General features: G+C 41.6%; 1 protein-coding gene across 4 annotated transcripts in view; it reads right to left on the bottom strand.

The window, feature by feature from the left end:
- mtor (mechanistic target of rapamycin kinase) overlaps window positions 1-24107 on the bottom strand; it is a 356079-nt gene that overhangs the window by 285398 nt on the left and 46574 nt on the right. For all 4 annotated transcript variants that reach the window (XM_072586719.1, XM_072586721.1, XM_072586722.1 and 1 more), the window contains exons 11-15: window positions 15103-15347; window positions 13440-13655; window positions 12427-12632; window positions 472-594; window positions 218-301 (exon numbers count right to left, since the gene is read on the bottom strand). In XM_072586719.1, the coding sequence (XP_072442820.1) occupies window positions 218-301; window positions 472-594; window positions 12427-12632; window positions 13440-13655; window positions 15103-15347 (874 nt within the window). The remainder of the gene's footprint in view (window positions 1-217; window positions 302-471; window positions 595-12426; window positions 12633-13439; window positions 13656-15102; window positions 15348-24107) is intronic.

Here is a 24107-nt window from a genome sequence, read left to right as displayed (position 1 = left end):
GCAATCAATATGTGCACAATGTGCAATAACAATACTTACTACAGTCCTACAGTCTAACATTTTTTATATAGTTTTGATGCATTTAGGGATTCCTCTGATAGAATTTAAATTCATCATAATATTATTACTCTACACATTCTGCAATTCAAAGTTTCTCATCTGTACAATGCAACTCATTACATTTATAGAAGTAATCAATCTATAATATTGACCTTACCTGGGCAAGTTCACCTATAGTAGCCAGAACACTGACAATTACACCAGGGTTTGGATCATGATCCTTCAATTTTAAGATTAAAGCCTAGGAGAAAGCATACAGTCAACAGACAGCAAAGATATTTGCTATATTCTTCAATATATAATATGTATTTTCTTGTTAATGAATGTTCACAAAAATGTTTTTAAACTTTCATTGCCGATTTAATTTCCATTTATAGTCACTGTAGGAAAAAGACATTCCTTCTTGCTTACCTTGAGAATAGGTTCCATGTATGGGCGGATAAGGCGGGGAGCATTTGAAACCAGGTGGCCCAGCATTCGGGCACTTTGTTCTTTGTTTCGGCCTACTCCACTGTGTTCTAATTCAGTTAAAATCTAAGAATTATAAAGAAACTATAAATGAAATCAACATTCATTTATTTTATTTTGACAAAAAATGATCAAATTTATGGACAATATCACACATCCAGTATCTGTTCTTATAAGGCAATCTATTACTATACAGACATCAATATCAAAAAAGTGAAGAATTCAAATAAATTCATACCTCCAAAATCAAACAACAAAAGCTTCTCCCACAGTTCTGGTATAATATATATATTATGCAAAATAGACAAGGGGTAACCTGCAAAGCATTTTTAATTTCTTGCATTGGGAATGTCTAAACATAATAAAGCTGCACTTACAAGGACAAAAGAATAAGAAATTCTAGATTTGACAGTAATTAAAAGCATTGAGTTAAAAGGGGAAGGAATATATCTATACCTGCCCTAAATATATTCAAAGATTCTGCTACCACCATCCATTCCAGATGAGAGTAACTCAAGACTCAATACGGAGAGATTTTGTTTTGCTTGATCTTGGTTTCAAATTGATGACCACTGATTTTTAAACAGTGACTCTTAAAACTATGATTCTTGCGCAGAGAAAATATCGCTTCCACATCTCCCCTGTCAAGACAGTGTAGGATCTTACTTGTTTCATGTTGCAACTTCTAGGAGTTTGGTCTTGTTTGAATTCTAAATTGTATTTGAAATGTAGTTTAAAGCTCATTTATTGGGAAATATGGTAGCAACCAATACTTTACAAAGAAAAATCTCAATATATCAGCTATAGAATGATGATAATATTTCAAAAATATAAGAGAGAAGCCTTTGATGTATTCTGTTATTAGCGTAAGTCATATTCCACAAAGGAAAATGATTGTTAGAAACTAGTCAACTCAGCCTCAGGATAGGAGTATCCTAGGACCAACCATCTTTAGTTGAAAAGTGTGATGCTGGAAAAGCACAGCAGGTCAGGTAGCATCCGAGAAGCAGTGCAGTCGACATTTCAGGCATAAGCCCTTCATCAGGAATTCCTGAAGACTTATGCCCGAAATGTTGACTCTCCTGCTTCTCAGATGCTGCCTGACCTATTGTGCTTTTCCAGCACCACACGTTTCAACTCGGAGCTGCAGCATCTGCAGTCCTCACTTTCTTCCAATCATCTTTAGTTGCTTAAAAATGATTTCCTTCCGAATAAGATCAGAAGTTGGAATATCAGCTAAGGAATATATAACGCTCAGTCTGTTTGCAGCTAAGAATGTAAAAACCAGGACAATGTTCAGGCGTGAGCTGATAAGTAGCAAATAACAATTTGCAGCACACAAGTGTCAAACAATTAGTCTCAAAAAAGACCATCTCTCCAAACATTCAACAATACTGCTAGCAAACTCCTCATCAACAACATTCTGTAAATGCTATTGACCAGATATTGAACTTCACCATCCATCCAAATATTGTGACTATAAGAATAAGTTAGAGGTTTGGAAATTCTACACCATGTCAATTTCTGATTCCCCAAAGGCTGCCCATTCATCTACAGAGTAGAAGGCAGTTATCTACTTCACTATATTCCTTCCTCACCCCAGTAGCACACCATCCACAAGAAGCACTTCAGGAACTTGCTGAAGTTCTTTCAACAACATTTTCCTAATCCCAATCTCTGCCATAGTAGGAAAGTCAAGTTCACCTCTGAGTTGCACACCATCCTTTGTTAGAACTCTGTTCCTTTACATTCACTAGCTTAAAAACAAGTAATTGCCTGTTACTGTGGGTGTACTTACACTGTCTTCTCAAGGACAATTAGGGATGGGCAATGAATATTTGCCTTATAGGCAACCCTCACATCACACAAATAAGAAAATACTCCCACAATCCTGAAAAAAGATTACCATGCTAAGTTAGACACAAAAATTGGAATACATAGTATTTGCAGGTTTCAGTGTAAGCACATATATCATTGAGAGGAACCATTTGCAATCTCTTCACATTCTTTCTCCTTTATGACAGCTCTGTACAGACTACACCCACCAAAGCTGTAAACAAAAATTGAGATTTGCAAAAATATCTCTCAGCAGTTACTGTAACAGAATCTATAGCAATGCATTAAAAATCAGGATTTTGCAAATGGTAAAGACGATTAAAATTTCAAAATCCAGATTTAATATTGCAATTTCTGGAACTTCAGAACTTCTTCCAAGAAAAGGAAAAAATACGACCTTCAAAACATCAACTTAACAAGCTAGAATATTTGAAAAGCCTTTCTGGAAAAATTGTACAGCTAATGCATTTTACAGAATGCAAGCACAGAAACAATGTCGAACATTGTTAGGAAATGAAGATAGTTCTCAAATCAGATGATGATGATGATGATGATGATGATGATGATGATGATGATGATGATGATGATGGAGCTATTCCAAACAAAATTTTTCTAACTAGGTTTCAAATATCCCTCAGTCCAAAATTATTGCACAGAAAATGCTTCTCTTCTCAGGATGTCAAATAAGTTAAAATGTATCTCGTTCTTAGCCTAGATCATATGACTACACCATATAAAATTCAGAAAGTTTGCCCACTTTGGGTCACTATTGTCTGCCTATTAGCATTAAACAGCAGACTGGTATCAGTGAAATTTGAGAGAAAGCATTCAACAAGTTATTGAACAAAATAAGGTCTCCAAAACTGCAACATCTGTTCAGAATTTATACTGAAAGGATCACCAGAATGAATCATCATTCAGAAGTTTATTTTATTGTCTTTTGAGACAAGTTGAGAAAGACCATTTCTGTGCATAGATTCACCTACAACAGTGTCTCAGAGTGAGCCTTTATTTATTATAACTTGCATCGTGTCCAAACTGGAGACTTTAAGGGAAAATGGCACGTTCCAAATTACTTCCTTTCATAGATCTCAGTTCTGTATTTTCACTTTTCTCTAACTCGTACTTTCTGTTGCATCTGAAAATGTGGTCCAAATATTTACAGAGTGCAGAGTGAAAATGGCAGCTGTGAGTATTTCACAGCAATCAATGCCAGGATTTTTGGTGGTGGTAATGGGGGCGGGGGGATGCTCAGCCTTTGCCCAACTTTTGTGGAGCTAAAGGATGTCTAACTGTATTTGGAATAATTGAAGGTCAGCTATCCGAGTGAACTGGCTAGTGAACCCTTGGTTTGAACTCCCTCAGAGCTGAAAAATGTATTGCTGGAAAAGCGCAGCAGGTCAGGCAGCATCCAAGGAGCAGGAGAATCGATGTTTTGGGCATAAGCCCTTCTTCAGGAATGAGGAGGGTGTGCCAAGCAGGCTAAGATAAAAGGTAGGGAGGAGAGATTTGGGGAGGGGCGTTGGGAATGCGATAGGTGGAAGGAGGTTAAGGTGAGGGTGATAGGCCGGAGAGGGGGTGAGGGTGGAGAGGTCGGGAAGATGATTGCAGGTCAAGAAGGCGGTGCTGAGTCCGAGGGTTGGGACTGACATAAGGTGGGGGGAGGGGAAATGAGGAAGCTGGAGAAATCTGCATTCATCCTTTGTGGTTGGAGGGTTCCTAGGTGGAAGATGAGGCGCTCTTCCTCCGGGCGTCGTGTTGCCAGGGACTGGTGATGGAGGCAGCCAAGGACCTTCATGTCATTGGAGGAGTGGGAGGGGGAGTTAAAGTGTTCAGCCATGAGGCGGTTGGGTTGGTAAGTGCGGGTGTCCCAGAGATGTTCTCTGAAACGTTCCGCAAGTAGGTGTCCTGTCTCCCCAATGTAGAGGAGGCCACATCGGGTGCAGCGGATGCAGTAAATGATGTGTGTGGTGGTGCAGATGAATTTGCGACAGATATGGAAGGGTCCCTTGGTGCCTTGGAGGGAAGTGAGGGGAGAGGTGTAGGCGCAAGTTTTGCATTTCTTGCGGTTGCAGGGGAAGGTGCCGGGAGTGGAGGTTGGGTTGGTGGGGGTGTAGACCTGACGGGGGAGCCGCGGAGGGAGTGGTCTTTCCGGAATGCTGATAGGGGAGGGGAGGGAAATTTATCCTTGGTGATGGGGTCTGTTTGGAGGTGGCGGAAATGATGAAGGATGATACGATGTATCTGGAGGTTGGTAGGGTGGTAGGTGAGGACCAGTGAGGTTCTGTTCTGGTGGCGATTGGAGGGGCGGAGTTCAAGGGCGGAGGAGCAGGAAGTGGAGGAGATGCGGTGGAGAGCATCGGCAACCATGTCTGAGGGGAAATTGCGGTCTTTAAAGGAGGAGGCCATCTGGGTTGTTCTGGTTGACGATGCTCTCCACCGAATCTCCTCCACTTCCCGCTCATCCGCCCTTGAACTCTGCCCCCCCCAAGCGCCACCAAGACAGAACCCCATTGGTCCTCACCTACCACACCACCAACCTCAAGATACATCGTATCATCCTTCAAGATTTCCGCCACCTTCAAACAGACCCCACCACCAAGGATATATTTTCCTCCCCTCCCCTATCAGCGTTCCGGAAAGACCACTCCCTCCGCGACTCCCCCGTCAGGTCCACACCCCCCAACAACCCAACCTCTACTCCCAGCACCTTCCCCTGCAACCGCAAGAAATGCAAAAATTGCGCCCACACCTTCCCCTCACTTCTCTCCAAGGCCACAAGGGATCCTTCCATATCCGTCACAAATTCACCTGCACCTCTACACACATCATTTACTGCATCCGCTGCACCCGATGTGACCTCCTCTACATTGGAGAGACAGGCCGCCTACTTGTGGAACGTTTCAGAGAACACCTCTAGGACATCTACACCAACCAACCCAACCTCCCTGTGGCTGAACACTTTAGCTCCCCCTCCCACTCCACCAATGACATGCAGGTCCTTGGCCTCCTCCATCGCCAGACCATGGCAATACGACGCCTGGAGGAAGAGCGCCTCATCTTCCGCCGAGGAACCCTCCAACCACAAGGGATGAATGCAGATTTCTCCAGCTTCATTTCCCCTTCCCCCACCTTATCTCAGTCCCAACCCTCGGATTTAGCACCACCTTCTTGACTGCAATCTTCTTCCCGACCTCTCAATCTTCTTCCCAACCTCTCCGGCCTATCAACCTCACCTTAACCTCCATCGTATTCCCAATGCCCCTACCCCAAGTCCCTCCTCCCTACCTTTTATCTTAGCCTGCTTGGCACACCCTCCTCATTCCTGAAGAAGGGCTTATGCTCCTTGGATGGTGCCTGACCTGCTGCGCTTTTCCAGCAACACATTTTTTCAGCTCTGATCTTCAGCATCTGCAGTCCTCTTTCTCCTAGTTGATTTGAACTCCCTCAGCCAAGGCAAAAGACCTTTGTTATTCACCTTATCCAAGCCTTTCATGACTTTACACACCTCTAGAAGGTCACCCTTCAATCTCCTACACTCGAGTGAAAAACGTGCCAGCCTGCCCAGCCCTGTGGAACATCACTGGTCACAGAATTTCAGTCTGAAAAACAATCCTCATCACTACCCTCTGTCTCCTATCATCAAGTCAATTTTGTATTCAGTTGACAAGCTCTCCCTGAATCCCATGCGATCTAACTTTACTAACCAGTTTACCATGTGGAACCTTGTCAAAAGTTTTACTAAAGTCCATATAGACAATACTATGCCATCACTTATTGTTTTGGTGGCTTCCTCAAAAATCTCAAACAACTTACGCGACACAGTTTCCTATGCACAAAGTCATGCTGACTATCCCTAATCAGTCCTCGCCTCTCCAAACACATGTAAACCCTCTCTCTCAGAACCCCAACAACTTACCCAGCAATGTCAGACTCACTGGTTTATTCTTCCTGAGTTTTTTCTTACAGCCTTTCTTAAATAATCGTACAACATTAAGTACTCAGCAGTCCTCTGGCACCTCACCTGTGGCTGTAGATGATAGAAATATCTCTGTTAGGTGCCCAGCAATTTCCTCTCTAGCTTCCCACATTGTCCTGGTAGGACTTGATCATGTCCTGATAGGAGCGTTCCAAACTACAGGGCATATTTCTAAGAAAGAGAAAAACTTAAAAGGGACCTGAGGGACAACTTTTTCACACAGTGGATGGTTTGTATGTGGAAGGAACTGCCAAAGGAAATGGTAAATGGAGACACAGTTGCAACATCTAAAAGTACACGATAGATACATGAATAGGAAAGGTTAAGAGGGAATGGGAAACTTGGTTGGCATGGACAAGTTGGACCAAAGTTGGTCTGTTTCTATCCTTATGGCTGTATGACTCCTCACCATCCAAGACCTTAACACTATGGCTATCCCAGTCTACGTTTGGAAGATTAAAATCCTCTACTATTACCACCTTATTATTCCTGAGATCTCTGCATATTTGCTCTTCAGTTACCTGCTGACTAATCGGGGGGGGTGGGGGTTGGGGGGATGGTGTAATATTTAATACAATCCCATCAAGATGATCATCCCCTTCTTATTTCGGAGTTCCACTCATATAACTTCACTAGACGATCCCTCAGAAACATCCTCTCAAAAGTACAGCAGTAATGTTTTCCCTAATAAAAGCCACTCCCTCCTTCTCTCTTGCCTCCCTTTCTATCCTTCCCATAGCATCTAAACCCAGAACATTAAGCTGGCAGTCCTGTCCATCCCTCAGCTCTGTTTCTGAAATAGCTATGATATCCCAGTCCCATGTTCCCATACATGCCTTGAGTTCATATGCCTTACCTGTCAGGTCCCTTGCACTGATATAAATGCAGTTTAGTTCTTCAGTGTCACCTTGTTTTCTGACTTGCTCTTGCCTAACTTGTCTAATTAACTTGCTCTCTAACTTCAGAACCAGCCTCATCTGTATTTAAATTCTCATGACCACTTAAAATTCTCCCACCCCATACCACCTTGACCTGTATCTGTAACAAATCTGTTAAAGGTACAGCTACTGTGCTGAAGTTATGCACAAGTTTCTAAGCAAACTCATGCACTCGTGGAAATCTCATGACTTATCTCATCGCCTGTTTACTTTTATGAACGGGGAATTCGATCAAAGCCTTATACTTGCTGTTTTAACAACATTTGCTTTAGATACGTTCCAAGTAAGTTACCCTCCCTTTTAAAAATTTACTCTTGGCAAGGGAGACTTATTACTAAGCCAGATAACTGCACTTGCTAAGCAAGTCTTCTAATCGCTTGTGCGTGTTTTTCCCAAGTGTTACTGTATACAACATCTTTTAAATAAACTACACTGGCACTTACATAGTAATGTAGAAAATATGAGGAGTAGGCCATTCAACCCTTTGAGTCTGTTCTGCTATTTATTATGATCATGGCTGATCACCCCAATGAATAGCCTGCTCCTGTTGTTCCTCCATAATCTTTCGATTCCTTTAGTCTAAATGTTATATCAAACTCCTTGAAATCATAGATGTTTTGGCCACAACTTCTTTCTATGGTAGTAATTCCATGGACTCACCAAACACCAGCTAAATAAATTTCTCCTCATCTTAGTCCTAAATGGTTTATCCCATACCTTTAGACTGTGACCTCAATTCTGGAATTGCCCAGCACCAGGAACATCCTTCCTGCATGTACCCTTTCTAGCCTTGTTAGGATTATATAGATTTCTATGAGATCATCCCCATTCTTCTCAACTAAAGAAAATATAATCCTAACTGCTTCAACTTCTCATTTGCCAAATTCACCTCCCAGGAATCAGTTTGGTAAACGTTCATGGGAATCCCTCTTATAGCAAGAATATCCTCAGATAAGACGATCAGAACTACACACAAATCCGAAGTACGGTCTCACCAAGGCCCTGTATAATTCCATAAGACATGTCTGCTCTTGCCACAAACGTCAACATACCATTTGCCTGATTTAATGCCTGCTACACCTGCGTGCTTACCTTCATCAAATGGTGTGCAAGGATACTCAGGTCTAAATGCACATTCCCTCCTCTCAATTAATAGCCAGATGATCATCTGCCTTTGTGTTTTTGCCATCAAAGTGGTCAACCTCACATTTATCCATAATAAACTGTATCTTCCATGCATTTGTCCAGTCACTCAGCTTGCCCAAATCATACTGAAGTGTCTACGCATCCTCCCACCCACTTTAGTGTCATCTCCAAATTTGGAGATATTGAATTCTCTCATCTAAATCATTAATAAATATTGTGAATAGCACTAATCCCTGCAGTACCCCTCTAGTCACTGCCTGCCATTGGATACAAGGTTCTGTAGCCAAACTGGCAGCCAACACACAAGTAGGCAGGATGGTAAAATGAAATGTGACGATGCTGCTCCTTTAACAAGGTTTTGTTGTCCTTGGATTTTTTGTCAAGAGGGGTCGTGAAACAGAGGTTCCATTTTGTTTGCATTTATCTACTTGAAGCAGCTTTTAAGATAAAACAAAGCACTTCAACAATGAAAGGGGAGTGGCTTGGTTTGGCTTTAGCAAGCAGTCAGTTTTTTTTTTGAGGCTGCTTGTCAAAGAAACAGCTACATGAAAGAAGGTGTTCCATGCTGAATCACTCTGCCATCTCTCTCTCTCCTGTAAGACCCTGTGTTTAATTGTACTTTTCTTTTGCCAAGGTGTGTTTATGGGGATTGATACAAGAATTTGGAACGGCATCATTAAGTTGGGATAGTCTGCTGGGTTTTTGGATAGGTTAAGTTATTCAGCATTCTGTTCTCTTTTGTTTGTGTTTCATTTAGCAATCTTGCAAATAAATTCTGTTTTGTTTAAAACTAAGTGGTTGGGTCAGCTGCATCACTCCTGGAATATCCACTCCTGCTGAAAGCAACTAGCAAAATTAGGAACCAGGCTATTTTCTTGAAATGTTTTGAGGGGGTCTGCCCTGGTCCATAACAGCAATGTAAAAATACAAATCTTACAAATGGACATAGATAAGTTAGGAGAGTGGGCCAAAGTGTGGTAGATGGAGTTTAACGTGGATATGTGTGAGGTCATGCATTTTGACTGAAAAAATGGGAAGGAAACCTATTATCTAAATGGGAAGAGACTTTGGGGTGCTCTAATGCAAAGGGATCGGTGTCCTATACATGAGTCACAAAACCAGCAGGCAGGTACAGCAGATAATAAAGAAAGCGAATGGAATTTTGGTTTTTATAACTAAAAGAATAGAATATAAAGATAAGGAAGTATTGTTGCAACTATACAACGCATTGGCGAGACTGCACCTGGAGTATTATGCACACTTCTGGTCCCCTCATTTGAGGAAAGATGTACCGGCATTGGAGACAGTTCAGAGGAGGTTCACTAGATTGATTGCAGAGATGAGGGATTTGTTGTATGAAGAGACTGAACAGTTTAGACCTATACTCTCTGGAATTTAGAAAAATGAGGGGAGATCAAAATGAGGTATTCAAGATGATAGAAGTATGGATTAAAATAGACATGGTGCAGATGCTTCCCCTTGTGGGGCATTCTAAGACGAGAGGTCATTGGCTTAGGATAAGGGGTAGTAAATTTAAGAGAGAATTGAGGAGAAACTACTTCACCCAAAGGGTTGTGAATCTGTGGATTTTGTTACTCCAAAGTGCAGTGGATGCTGTGACAGTGAGTAAATTTGAGGAGGAGTTGGACAGATTTTTAACTGGTAAGGAGTTGAAGGTTATGGGGAGAAGGCAGGAAAATGAGGGTGAGGACCAGATCAGCCACGATCAAATGGTGGAGCAGATTCAATAGGCTAAATGGGGGAGTGGATTTAAAACGCCAAATGGCCTAACTCTGCTCCTATAGCTTATGATTTTATGAAAAAGGCATGTTTATACCTACTCTCTGTTTCCTGTCTGCCAGCTAGTTTTCTATCCATCTCAGTATGCTACCCAAACCCTATAAGCTTTCATTTTGCATGCTTGTCTCTTATCTGGGACTTTGTCGAAAGATTTGTTAAAGTCCAAATAAACCACATCCACTGGTGGCCCCTTATCAACTCTAGTTACATCCTCGAAGAATTCCAGGAGTTTAACGTGGATAAATGTGAGGTCATGCATTTTGATTGAAAAAAAAAATAGGAAGGCAACCTATTAACTAAATGGGATGAGACTTTGGGGTGCTCTGGTGCAAAGGGATCCCTTTCACAAATCCATGCTGACTCTGTTCAATCCTGTCACTGTTTTCCAAGTGTTCTGCTATGAAATTGATTTAAGTTACTTGATAGATTAATCTTTGGAATGTAGCTGGGGCATTTTAAAACTCGAATGGCATGACGACATTATTACTCCAGAAGAGTTACAACACAGGCTGATCTACCTTTAGATGTTAATACCACTCACCAGTACCCCTTCATTAGGTCAATTTTAGAAAGGATCAAGGCACTGCCAAATTTATCAGCACAATCTTCTCACCGAGGATTTCAGTACGAATCAGTTTTTGTTAGAGCATTGACTTTTCTCATCAACCCATCCAGTTTAGGAATTAACATCACTGGTGAACTCAAAGTAACTTGGCAAGGTTCAGTCACACGCAATGAAAAGACACTCGAAACTTGCTCTTATAACTGTCCCACCATTTTAACCTTACTCAGAGTATCTGAGATTATAGATTATAACTTTATAGCCTGTATGACTTATACGCTATAACAAGGGTATAAACTTTCACTTTAGCCAAATCACAGAGTAAGTCAACAGCTAATTTCCTAACACTGCCTGCTACTATTTCTGGATAGCAAGTCACATTCCAGTTGCATTTCGTAAAACAGAATCAGGATACACTCTCCACTTATCCTGTTTACTAGCACATTGGCTTTTTTTGCATGTTCTGAAGGGAAAACTAAGTCTTTACTCAGCAAGAATTTGAGTAACTCCTGCATTTCCTATTACAGTACATGCATTACTTGAAGATAAAAGGCAACCTTTCCTTTTGATAAGAACTCTTCATATTTCTTAACTATCTTAATCAACTCACCTGCACATACAGTTTTTACCTCCAGGCTCTTAGTTGTAATTAAAGCTACCATTTGATCCATGGTATGTTCTTTGTGAGTTTGTTCTTCAGACTCACTCTTACAGATGCCAATAAGTCCCATGGGCTTCCCACTCAACGTTCAGCATTTAAATTGAAGATGTTCTACACAGCCCTTTGAATTTCAGTTCCAACCTCAGCCTCGTCCTTTTTGATCTGATGATGGGATTTTGAGGTATCCCCAGCTGTTCTTTCTTTACCCTGGCCACTTGTCTTCCTTTTGCTCTCGCACCCTCTATACTTCTAAGGTTTATATACATGATGGAAAAAATAGTTTTGTTTTATGCATCAGTTTGTTATTATCATCTACTTCGGCTGCCATTGTAGCAGCAATTGTCTGTTACAGTCCTTTGGATTTCAGCAAGGGTAATATACTGGTGTCTTTAAAACAATGGCTACTCATTTCAATAGTTGATCAGGTGGGCCTAGGTCTTTTATTGTTAGAATTCTCTTTTAAACGTGTTTTTGTCCTTTCACTCACATTGGGAGAAGAGGAGGAAATGATTACTTTAGTTTGCTGGTTTTGGAGGTCTCTGACTACTCTGCACTTACAGATTTGTAATAAGCTACAGCTCAACCAATCCAAGTGCTGTCAGCAGGAAGGTTTCCATTCACTCAAAAATTCCTTGTGGTTCAAAGTTTGGGAGATTTGTAGCTTGGGTGCTCGTTGTTGTGGTTCTGTTCGCTGAGCTGGGAATTTGTGTTGCAGACGTTTCGTCCCCTGAAACGTCTACAACACAAATTCCCAGCTCGGCGAACAGAACCACAACATTCCTTGTGGTATTGACTCAACAGCAACACCATCTTGTACAGTTAAAAATGCATACCACTTGATTTCTTTTCCCCAAATTGCAAAACATTCCTGGTATTTAAATTATATAGTAGCCTGACTTCCAATCCAGATTATGGATCATAAAGAAAAGATGTGGCCCCTTATTAAATGCACTAGCAAACAAAAATAAAAGTTTACCTGTATCAGCATTTTGCGAAGAAAAGGCATCACAAATGCAGGATTCATGCTACTCAGTCTACCAATAGTGCAGATAGCAAGCTCTCGAATTTCAAACACTTCATCATTCAGAGCCACAAAAAGAGCTTGTAGGTTTTCAGCCTGTGCTAAATGAGCATCAAATCGTTCATCCAAAGAGGCCAATACACAGTAACGAATATCAGGATCTGAGTAAAAGAAAGGGAAACGTTGACTTTTCTCCTTAAAAGGAGGAATTAGAAAAAATATCAAAAGTACTTTTGTCCAATAAAGGCAAGTAGTGCAAAATTCACTTATGCTATGCATGGTTACCATTATAAATGCAGTTTAAAGGTTTATCATGTAAAAATAGAAGACTGTAATCGCAAAACTGTAGGTAAGTTTGCACCCTTAAAATGTAAAATGCACTGAACATTACAGAAGGTTCCTCCATGTGCCTTGGCTTTATCATCACAGCAGGCTTATACTGACAGATGACAAAAATTATAAACAACAGTGAATAATACAGTATAGGTAAACCCACAACCTTATTTCAAATGTAGTTGTTTTGTAGGAACTCTGACATAGGTTCATCCAGCAAAAAATAAACTTTAGTAGGAAGCATCTTTATACAAAGAGTGGAATACAATTCCAAGTAGAAGACAGCAGGAATTTGAGATACAGATGAAAACCGTGATAGAGGAAAACAGTGGGTGGGTGAGCTCACATGGGCCAAATGCATCTTCTTATCTTGCAGTTATAAATCAAAACACTGCTAGAATCAGAAAACACCCTGCAAATTTACATTCGTACTTATTAACACAGCATTTAAAACAAATGCTCATTGCACTAATTGTGTCAAATTGTACAAATATACTCAGAAGAGAAATCCAACATCTTAAACAGTTTCAAATTATTCCAGTTGAAGTGAAAGTTCAACAACATGTTATTCACTGAACCACATGATATTATGTCATTAAATGTAATTTAACACAGTTTTTTTCTTCAGTAATTACCTGGATCAGTAATTCCAACCACAAGGAGTTTACTAAGTACATCTGCTACCACCTGAACAGCTGTCTGGCTGACAACATGCCCATGTCCACTGATAAGATGGACTGATGGAGTTAACAGTCGTGAACAAGTTCGAGCTGCTTCCATTCGAATCTCTTTATGCTCACTGTTAAGGAAATGGTCTGCACAATGCCTGACAAACTGGGTAAGTGAGTGACCTGCATTAAATGCAAATCAAACATTATTCAATACATGAGAACATAAATTGCATGCTATTATACAATGGCATTTTGTAAGAACTGCGACAACTAAAATCTGCAAGTGGAGATCATGAAAACATTTAAGTAACTAATTTTAAAAACATTCTTAATCTAATCTGATAGCTATATGTTTATGATTTATCCCTATTTCAAGAATTCATATTACAAGAAATAACAAGCCTTTAGGTCAGCTCCCATGTTACTTTACTTCAATCAGCAACTGCCTTTTAGAAATCAGAGATCTGACCTTTGGTAATAATCTGAAAATGTATTTGTCACATGTACTTGATGAAAACCTAAAATCTGACAATAACAAATCTCCTCCCAATGTTAAGTGGTCAAAAATACTAAACTAATATAGATATAAATTGGGTGATCAAAAATCTGATTGGAGAATCCAAATTGAAAGGACCATATACACTTCGAACATCTGGCTTTATACCTTAAGTACTCAAAAGCTACAATATTAGCTGATCACCATGCAGTCTATTTTACTTCGATTAGTTGACTGCTTCGCAGCCCACCTGTTTTCGGTCACCAAGTAGAACTCTGAATTTCTAGTCATTGTCACTTTAATTACCCACTCCTGGTGTTTCATACTATTGTAATGAAACAACAGAACATTAAGAAACAGCAAATAAAAAATGTCTTGATTAGGCACTTCACAGCCATCTGAGCTCAACAACTTCAAATTATAACCATTGCTTCCATGGTGGCACAGTGGTTAGCACTGCTGCCTCACAGCACCACAGACCCAGGTTCAATTCCCGCCTCAGGCATCTGTCTGTTTGCACATTCTCCCAGTGTCTGCGTGGGCTTCCTCCGGGTGCTCCGGTTTCCTCCACAGTCCAAAAATGTGCAGGTTAGGTGAATTGGCCATGCTAAATTGCCTGTAGTGTTAGATAAAGGGGTAAATGTAGGGGAACGGGTCTGGGTGGGTTGCTCTTCAGAGGGTCGGTGTGGACTTGTTGGGCCGAAGGGCCTGTTTCCACACTAAGTAATCTAATCTAATTTTCTCCCTTGGTAGCTGCTGTTGTATTTACAGCTTTTCCAAACCCATCCTATGTTTCTTTCTTTGTCCAATTACCACACCCATTGCATCATCTTTTTTCAAAGCTAACAGCTCCTGCCTCCCAACCTATTGCAGACGCTTTGTTTTATTTATTCCTTCCTTGTTCTATCTCTGCACCTCTTGAATCCAATAGCAATCTTAACTTTTTCCAGTTCTGACAAAAGGTCACCAACATGAAATGTTAATTGTTTCTCTCATCACAGGTGCTGCCTGATCAGACGGTTTTCCATTTTATACTTTGAAATATGATCTGATTAATGCTTTACAATTCTGTTCTAGTGACCACTCTACATCTAACATCACTTCAGGTGAAAACACACAGCCACATTTTACCTTCAAATTCAAAGTTTCCTAAAGTGCGAAGAGCAAGAGTTATGCATCCAACATCACTTGCTTCAGGAATGTTAGTTAAGCTAGGGGGTGCGAGCTGATGGGCTAGACTTTTGGGCATGCCTGGATGTCGAAGAGGTTTATGCATCAGTACCAGTGACAACATTTTCAGTAAGCCATCTTGGATATCCTTCTTCAGTTGCGGTATTTGTCGACTTAGATCATGCAGGACAGCAGTCAGAGCAGGGCTTTAAAGCAGAAACATCAATACATGAGTAACTAGTATAGTTGCAAGTGAATAAACTAATTTTTCCAAAGACCAGCAGAACTTGAGGTTAGTATTCAAGTTATATATTACAAAATATGTAATGATAAATATTAATCTTGTTTCCTTTCATTAATGTCATTATTATCATTATTATCAAGCAAGGAGGCAAAGTGTGCAAGTATAATCACTGGAGTGTTTACCCAGATTCAAACTACCCTAAAATTTTCACAGCACATTTTTATCCTCAAAAGGAAATTGCCAACCATCAGATAGACAAAAATGCTTTCCGCCATCTCTGGTACATTAAAATGCATTCACACTCTCCACAAGAATTCCGTAAGTTTACAACCCTAGGAGAGATGAAATTCTTGTGATTTTTAAGAAGATTTGGAGCTTGGATTGTGGCTCCAGTTGGAAGTTTGTTCACTGAGCTGGTAGATTTGTTCTCAGATGTTTGGTCACCATGCTAGGTAAAACCATCAGTGAGCCTCCATTGAAGCACAGGTGTTCTGTCCCACTTTCTATTTGTGTGACTTAGTCTGTTGTGGTGGGTAATACCATGTCCAGTCCTTTTTCCGAGAGTCATTGAGATGTACTGCATGTAAACAGACCCTTCGGTCCAACTCGTCCATGCCGACCAGATATCTAAAGTTAATCTAGTCCCATTTGCCAGCCATTTGGTTGGTATTCCTCTAAACCCTTCCTATTCATATACCCATCCAGATACTTTTTAAGTGCTGTAATTTGTACCAGCCTCCACCACTTCCACTGTCAGCTCTTTCCATACACACACCACCCTCTGCATGAAGAAGTTCCCACTTAGGTCTCTTTTATATTTTTCCCATCTCACCCCAAGCCTATGCCCTCTAGTTTCCCCCAGTCCAGAGAAATGATCTTGTCTCCTTTCCCTATCCATGTCCCTCATGATTTTATAAACTAGGTCACACCTCAGCCTCCAACGCTCCACAGGAAAACAGCCGCAATCTATTCAGCCTCTCCTATAACTCAAATCCTCCAAACCTGGCAAACCTCCTTGTAAATCTTTTCTGAACCCTTTCAAGTTTCATTACATCCTTCAAATAGGAAGACGACCAGAATTGCACACAATATTCCAAAAGTGGCCGAGAGGTTGGTAAACAGGGTCCAAAGTGATGTGTTTGTTGGAGTCCCGGTTTGAATGCCAGGCCTCTAGGAATCCCTGTGTGTCTTTGTTCAGCCTTTCCTGGAATGGATGTATTGTCCCAGTCGAGCTGGTGTCCCTCTTCTATCTGTGTGTAAGGATACTAGTGATGGTTTTGGTTATGTCTTTTGGTGGCTAGTTTCGCCTCATCTGTCTTAAATGCTCAACTCCTTACTCCAAGATTCTGCCATCTGGTCCTAAACTCTCCCAAGAGTGTAAGCAATCTTTTCGCATCTAACCAGTCAAGTTCCTAAGAACCTTGTATATTGCAATACAGTTGTCTCTCATTCTTCTAAACTCCAATGAATACAGGTTCAACTTGCATAGCCTCTCCTCAGAGGATTACTCCACACCTGGTTCCAACCGAGGTAACATTCTCTGGACTGCCTTCAATGCCAGGACATATTTCCTTAGATAAGGGACCAAAACTGTTCACAGTATTCCAGTTGTAGTCTGACTCGCAAAATCACCTTACTTTTATACTTTATTTCCTTTGAAATAATGGCTAACACTCCACTTGCCTTCCCTGTTACCCACTGAACTTGGTTGCTAGCTTTTGTGATCCATGTACAAAGACTCCCAAGCCCTTCCGTTCTGTAGCTTTCCACAGGCTTTCTCCATTTAAATGATATTCAGCTTCACTATTCTTCCTGCACAGTTCTCCACATTATATTCCATCTTCCAAGCTTTTGCCCACTCTTTTAACTGATCTATGTCACTGAGACTCTTTGTTGTTCTCACTATTTACCTTCCCATCTACTTTTGTCATTCGCAAACTTAGCTATCCTACATTCAGTTTCCTGTCCAAGTCATAAATGTTTGTTGCAAATAATTGTTGCCATAACACTGATCCCTGTGGCACAACACTAGTTACAGGATGCCATCCTGAAAATGTCCCACTTATCCCAACTCTGTCTTTTAGTTAGCCAATCATCTAACTATGCTAATATACAACCTCTAACACCTTGGGCTCTTGTCTTATTAAGTAGTGTAATGTGTGATACCTTATCAAACACCTTCTGAAAATCTAAATAAACTGGATTTTGGGGAGACCATGGCCTTAATGGTATTACCACTAGACTATCAACTAATCCAGAAGTTCAGCCAGTGTTCTGGGGATCTAATTTCAAATCCCGCCACGACAGATGGTTGAACTTGAACCAATTTTTTTTTAAAATCCGGAATTAAAAATCTGATGACCATGAAACCATTGTTGAAAATACCCACCTAGTTCACTAATGTCGTTCAAAGGACGAAATCTGCCAACATCACCTGGTCTGGCTTACATGTGACTGCAGACCCACAGCGAACGTAGCTGACTTCGCTTGCCTTCTGAAATAGCCTTGCAAGCCACTAAGTTGTATCAATCACTACGAAGTTTCAAAGAAATGGCATCAACCTCAGCACCGGAAAAGACAACGGCAGAAACACCAATGTTGACCCTGCAAAGTCCTCCTCAAAACATCTAGGGGTTTGGTGCCAAACTTGGGAGAGCTGTCTCACATAATAAAGCAATAGCCTGACATTGTCATACTCAAGGATTCACACCTTACAGACAATTTCCTAGACATCACTATCACCATCCCTGAATATATCCTGTCCCACCAGCAAGATAAATGCAGCAGAGATAGTGGCACAGTGTAATACAGTCTGGAGGGAGCTGCCCTGGGAATCCTCAACATTGACTCTAGACCCCATGAACTCTCCTGGCTTGAGGTTAACATGTGCCAGGAAACATTCTGCTGGTTACCACATACAACCCTCCATCCACTGATGGATCGACATTCTTCCCAATTGAACAACACTTCAAGGAAGTCCTGAGGGTGACATTTGCATAAAATGTACTCTCTGAGGGAGATTTCAATATCCAACCATCAAAATTGGTTCAGCAGCAGCACTAACAATCGAGCTGGCTGGGTCCAAAAAGACATAGCAGCATGTGATAGACAGAGCTAAGCAAGCCCAAAACCAATAGATCTAAGTTCAGCAGTCCTGCCACATCCGATTAAGAATGGTGGTGGACAACTCACTGGAGGAGGCAGCTCGAGAAGTATCCCCGTGTCAATGATCGAAGAGCCCAGCACAAAGGTGCAAAAGGGAAGGTTGAAGCATTCGCAGGAATCTTCAGCCAGAAGTGCCAAGTGGATAATCCGGACAGAGCTCCTCTAGTGGTCCCAAGCATCACAGATATTAGTCTTCAGCAAATTGATTTACTCCATGTGATATCAAGAAACGGGTGGAGATACTAGATACTGCAGAGATTATGAGCCCTGAAAACATTCCTGCGATAGTAAAGAGAATTGTATTGTAGAGCTTGCTGCTCTCCCAGTGAAGCCCTTCCAGTAAAGTTACAACATTGGCATCTACCCAACAATGTGGAAACCTGCCCAGATATGCCCTGTACATTTAAAAAAAGACACATCCAACTCAGCCAATTACTGCCGTATCAGTCTCCTTTCGATCATCAGTAAAGTGATGGAAAATGTCAACAGTGCTATCAAGCAGCACCAGCTCAGTGAAACCCAGTTTGGGTTAAGTCAGAGCAACTCAACCACTGAACTCATTACATAGAGTCATAGAGATGTATAGCATGAAAACAGATCCTTTGGTCCAACCCGTCCATGCCGATCAGAGATCGCAAACCAACCTCGTCCCACCTGCCAGCACTTGGCCCATATCCCTCCAAACCCTTCCTATTCATATACCCATCCAAATGCCTCTTAAATGTTGCAATTGTACCAGCCTCCACCACTTTCTCTGGAGCTCATTCCATATCCGTACCACCGTGTGTGTGAAAACGTTGCCCCTTAGGTCTCTTTTATATCTTTCCCCTCTCATCCTAAACCTTTGCCCTCTAATTCTGGACTCCCTGACCCCAGGGAAAAGACTTTGCCTATTTATCCTATTCATGCCCCTCATCATTTTGTAAACTTCATAAGATCACCCCTCAGCCTCCGACACTCCAGGGAAAAGAGCCCCAGCCTGTTCAGCCTCTCCCTATAGCTCAAATCCTCCAACCATGGCAACATCCTTGGAAATCTTTTCTGAATCCTTTCAAGTTTCACAACATCTTTCCGATAGGAAGGAGACCAGAATTGAACACAATATTCCAACAGTGGCCTCACCAATGTCCTGTACAGCCACAACATGACCTCCCAAATCCTGTACTCAATACTCTGACCAAGAAAGGAAAGCATACCAAATACCTTCTTCACTATCCTATTTACCTGTGACTCCACTTTCAAGGAGCTATGAACCTGCACTCCAAGGTCTCTTTCTTCAGCAACACTCCCTAGGACCTTACCATTAAGTGTATAAGTCCTGCCCTGATTTGCTTTCCCAAAATGCAGCACCTCACACTTATCTGAATTAAACTCCATCTGCCACTTCTCAGCCCATTGGCCCATCTGGTCCAGATCCTGTTGTAATCAGAGGTAACCCTCTTTGCTTTCCACTACACCGCCAATTTTGGAGTCATCTGCAAACTTACTAACTGTACCTCTTGTGCTCACATCCAAATCACTTATGTAAATGATAAAAGGTCGAGGACCCAGCACTGATCCTTGTGGCACTCCACTGGTCACAGGCCTCCAGTCTGAAAAAACAACCCTCCACCACCACCCTCTGTCTTCTACCTTTGAGCTAGTTCTATATCCAAATGGCTAGTTCTCCCTGTATTCCATGAGATCTAACCTTGCTAATGGGGAACCTTGTCGAATGCCTTACTGAAGTCCATATAGATCACATCTACTGCTCTGCCCTCATCAATCCTCTTTGTTACTTCTTCAAAAAACTCAATCAAGTTTGTGAGACATGATTTCCCACACACAAAGCTATGTTGACTATCCTTAATCAGTCCTTGCCTTTCCAAATACATGTACATTCTGTCCCTCAGGATTCCCTCCAACAACTTGCCCACCACTGGTGGTGGAGGTCATACTTACTGGTCTATAGTTCCCTGGCTTGTCCTTACCACCCTTCTTAAACAGTGGCACCACGTTAGCCAACCTACAGTCTTCCGGCACCTCACTTGTGACTATCGATGACACAAACATATCAGTAAGCAGTCCAGCAATCACTTCTGTAGCTTCCCAGAGTTCCATGGTACACCTGATCAGGTCCTGGGGATTTATCCACCTTTACCCATTTCAAGGCATCCAGTACTTCCTCCTTTGTAATCTGGGACATTTTGCAAGATGTCACCATTTATTTTCCTACAGTCTATATCTTCCACACCCTTTTCCACAGTAAATACTGATGCAAAATACTTGTTTAGTATCTCCCCCATTTTCTGCGACTCCACACAAAGGCTGCCTTGCTGATCTTTGAGGAGCCATATTCTCTCCCGAGTTACCCTTTTGTCCTTAATGTAAAAACCCTTTGGATTCTCCTTAATTCTATGTGCCAAAGCTATGTACCCTTTTTGCCCTCCTGATTTCTCTATTAAGTATACTCCTACTTTCTTTATACTCTAAGGATTCACTCGATCTATCCTGTCTATACCTGACATATGCTTCCTTCTTTTTCTGAACCAAACCCTTAATTTCTTTAGTCATCCAGCATTCCCTTTACCTACCAGACTTTCCTTTCACCCTGACTGGAATATACTTTTTCTGGATTCTCGTTATCTCATTTCTGAAGGCTTCCCATTTTCCAGCCATCCCATTACCTGCAAACATCTGCCCCCAATCAGCTTTCTAAAGTTCTTGCCTAATACCGTCAAAATTGACCTTCCTCCAATTTAGAACTTCAACTTTTAGATCTGGTCTATCCTTTTCCATCACTATTTTAAATCTAATAGAATTATGGTCACTGGCCCCAAAGTGCTCCCCCACTGACACCTCAGTCACCTGCCCTGCCTTATTTCCCAAGAGTAGGTCAAGTTTTGCACCTTCTCTAGTAGGTACATCCACATACTGAATCAGAAAATTGTCTTGTACACACTTAAGAAATTCCTCTCCATCTAAACCTTTAACACTATAGCAGTCCCAGTCTATCTTTAGCAAGTTAAAATCCCCTACCATAACCACCCTATTATTCTTACAGATAGCTGAGATCTCCTTACAAGTTTGTTTCTCAATTTCTCTCTGACTATTAGGGCATCTATAATACAATCCCAATAAGGTGATCATCCCTTTCTTATTTCTCAGTTCCACCAAGTAACTTCCCTGGATGTATTTCCAAGAATATCCTCCCTCAACACAGCTGTAATGCTATCCCTTATCAAAAATGCCACCCCCCCTCCTCTCTTGCCTCCCTTTCTATCCTTCCTGTAGCATTTGTATCCTGGAACATTAAGCTGCCAGTCCTGCCATCCCTGAACCATGTTTCCGTAATTGCTATGATATCCCAGTCCCATATTGCTAACCATGCCCAGGGTTCATCTGCCTTCCCTGTTAGGCCCCTTGCATTGAAATAAATGCAGTTTAATTTATTAGTCCTACCTTGTCCCTGCCTGCCCTGACTGTTTGACTCACTTCTGTTCTCAGCTGTACCCGTCTCAGACCGATCTCTTTCCTCACTATATCCCTGGCCCCCCCCCCACCCCCCCCACCCCCCCCCTGAGAATCCATCACCCCTTACGTTTTCCAAAACAGCATACCTGTTTGAAATGGGTATATCCACAAAAGACTCCTGCCCTAAATACCTACCTCTCTTATCTTTCCTGGAGTTAACCCATCTATGTGACTATATTTGAGACTTTACCCCCTTCCTGTAATTGTCATTCATCATATACTGTTGCAGTTACAAATTCCTCATTGCTTCTAACTGTACCTCCAATCAATCCATTCGATCTGATACGATTCACATCCAACAACATTTATGGCAGGTATAATCCACTATAACCCTTAAACTCTCTTTTACCTCCCACGAGCTGATTCCATAGGTGAGGCGAGACCAACAACCCTTGGCATTAAGGCTGTACTTAACGAAATGTGCCTGCGCAAAATTGGAATCAATGGGCCCCAGGTGCAAACTCTCCACTGGTTGGAGTCATACCTGGCACATTGGAAAATCGTCATGGTTGTTGGAAATCAGTCATCTCAGTTGCAGCACACCTTCGGGTAATGTCTCAGACTCTTTTCATCACAAGGTCAGAATTGGGGATGTAAGCAGATGACTGCACAATCTTCAGAAACATTCGTGACTTCTCGGATACCGAATCAATCATAACCAATTGGAACAACATCCGCACAATATACAGGCATAAGCTGACAAGTGCCACACAGGCTATTATCATAACCAACTGCAGACTTTCTAACCACTGCCGCTTGACATTCAATAGTGTTATCGTCACAAAATCCCCCACTACCAACAACTTTGAGATTACTGTTGACCAGAATCTCAACTTAACACACTATGTGAACATGGTAGCGACAAGAACAGATCAGAATAACTCACCTCCTGAATTCTTCAAAGCCTGTCAAACATCTACAGGGCACAAGGTAGAGCTATGATTGGATTCACCCCACTGGCCTAGATGGGTGTAGCTCCAACAAAATTCAAGAAGCTTGACACCACCCAGGACAAAATAGCCACACAAACATTCACTCCCTCCACCACTGACGCTCAGTAGCAACAACGTGTGCTATGTACAAGATGTACTGTGGAAGCTCACCCAAGATCCTTAGACAGCACCTTCCAAACCCAAATGACTTGTATCCACAAGGACACCAGATACATGGGAACACCATTACCTGCAAGTCATCCTGGCAAGAAAATATATCACTGCTTCTTCACTGTCGCTGGATCAAAATCCTGGAATTCCCTCCCTGATGCCATTGGGAGTTAACCTACAGTGGGTGGACTGCAGTGTTTAAGAAGGCAGCTCACTACCACCTTCACAAGGAAATGAGGAACATGCAATAAACGCTGGCCAGTCAGCAACATCCACATCCCATGAATTAATTTTTTTAAAAAATTATATCCACTGCTTCCCCTTTATCTATCCTGTTTGTTACATCCTCAAGTAATTCATGTTAGTAAACTTGTCACCTTGGATATATCTCAGAGCATACTCAACGTGCAGCAGCCACACACACCCCTTGGCAACTAAGGGCTCCATGAGCCAATCTTTCTGTCAAATATATCTGGGGCAATTGACAGGAATTGTAGCTGCAGACTTCTAATTCTTGACTGGGTGCAAGGCTGAGCTTTAAAGATGATGCCAAGAATTGCGGGAAGGCCCAGTCGTGACCAGTACATCTGGTAAATGACAGAATACAATGGGTGGAGCACTATACAGACATGGTGCATAAGTAACAAAGTGAGTTTTCAAAGACAGTGAGAAAAATTTTTTTTATGGTTTATGGAGAAGAACCGTCTATGAAATTTTTTGTTTTAAGAAGTTACCCAATTTCTGGCAAGGTTCAGACCAAGAGTTCTAACCCTGATCAGAAATCTGAGCCAATGTTAATTTCACGTTCCTAAGGAGGAAAACTTATTGGAATTTAGAAGAGATGATCTTTTTGAAGCACACAGAATTCTTAGGGGATTTGATATTGTAGGCGTGGAAAGGTTGTTTCCCTTGTGGGACAGTCTAGGACAAGAGCACATAAT

The sequence above is a fragment of the Chiloscyllium punctatum genome, chromosome 16, assembly GCF_047496795.1.
Source record: "Chiloscyllium punctatum isolate Juve2018m chromosome 16, sChiPun1.3, whole genome shotgun sequence".
Lineage (NCBI taxonomy): Eukaryota > Metazoa > Chordata > Chondrichthyes > Orectolobiformes > Hemiscylliidae > Chiloscyllium > Chiloscyllium punctatum.
This window is presented reverse-complemented; position numbering and strand designations above follow the sequence as displayed.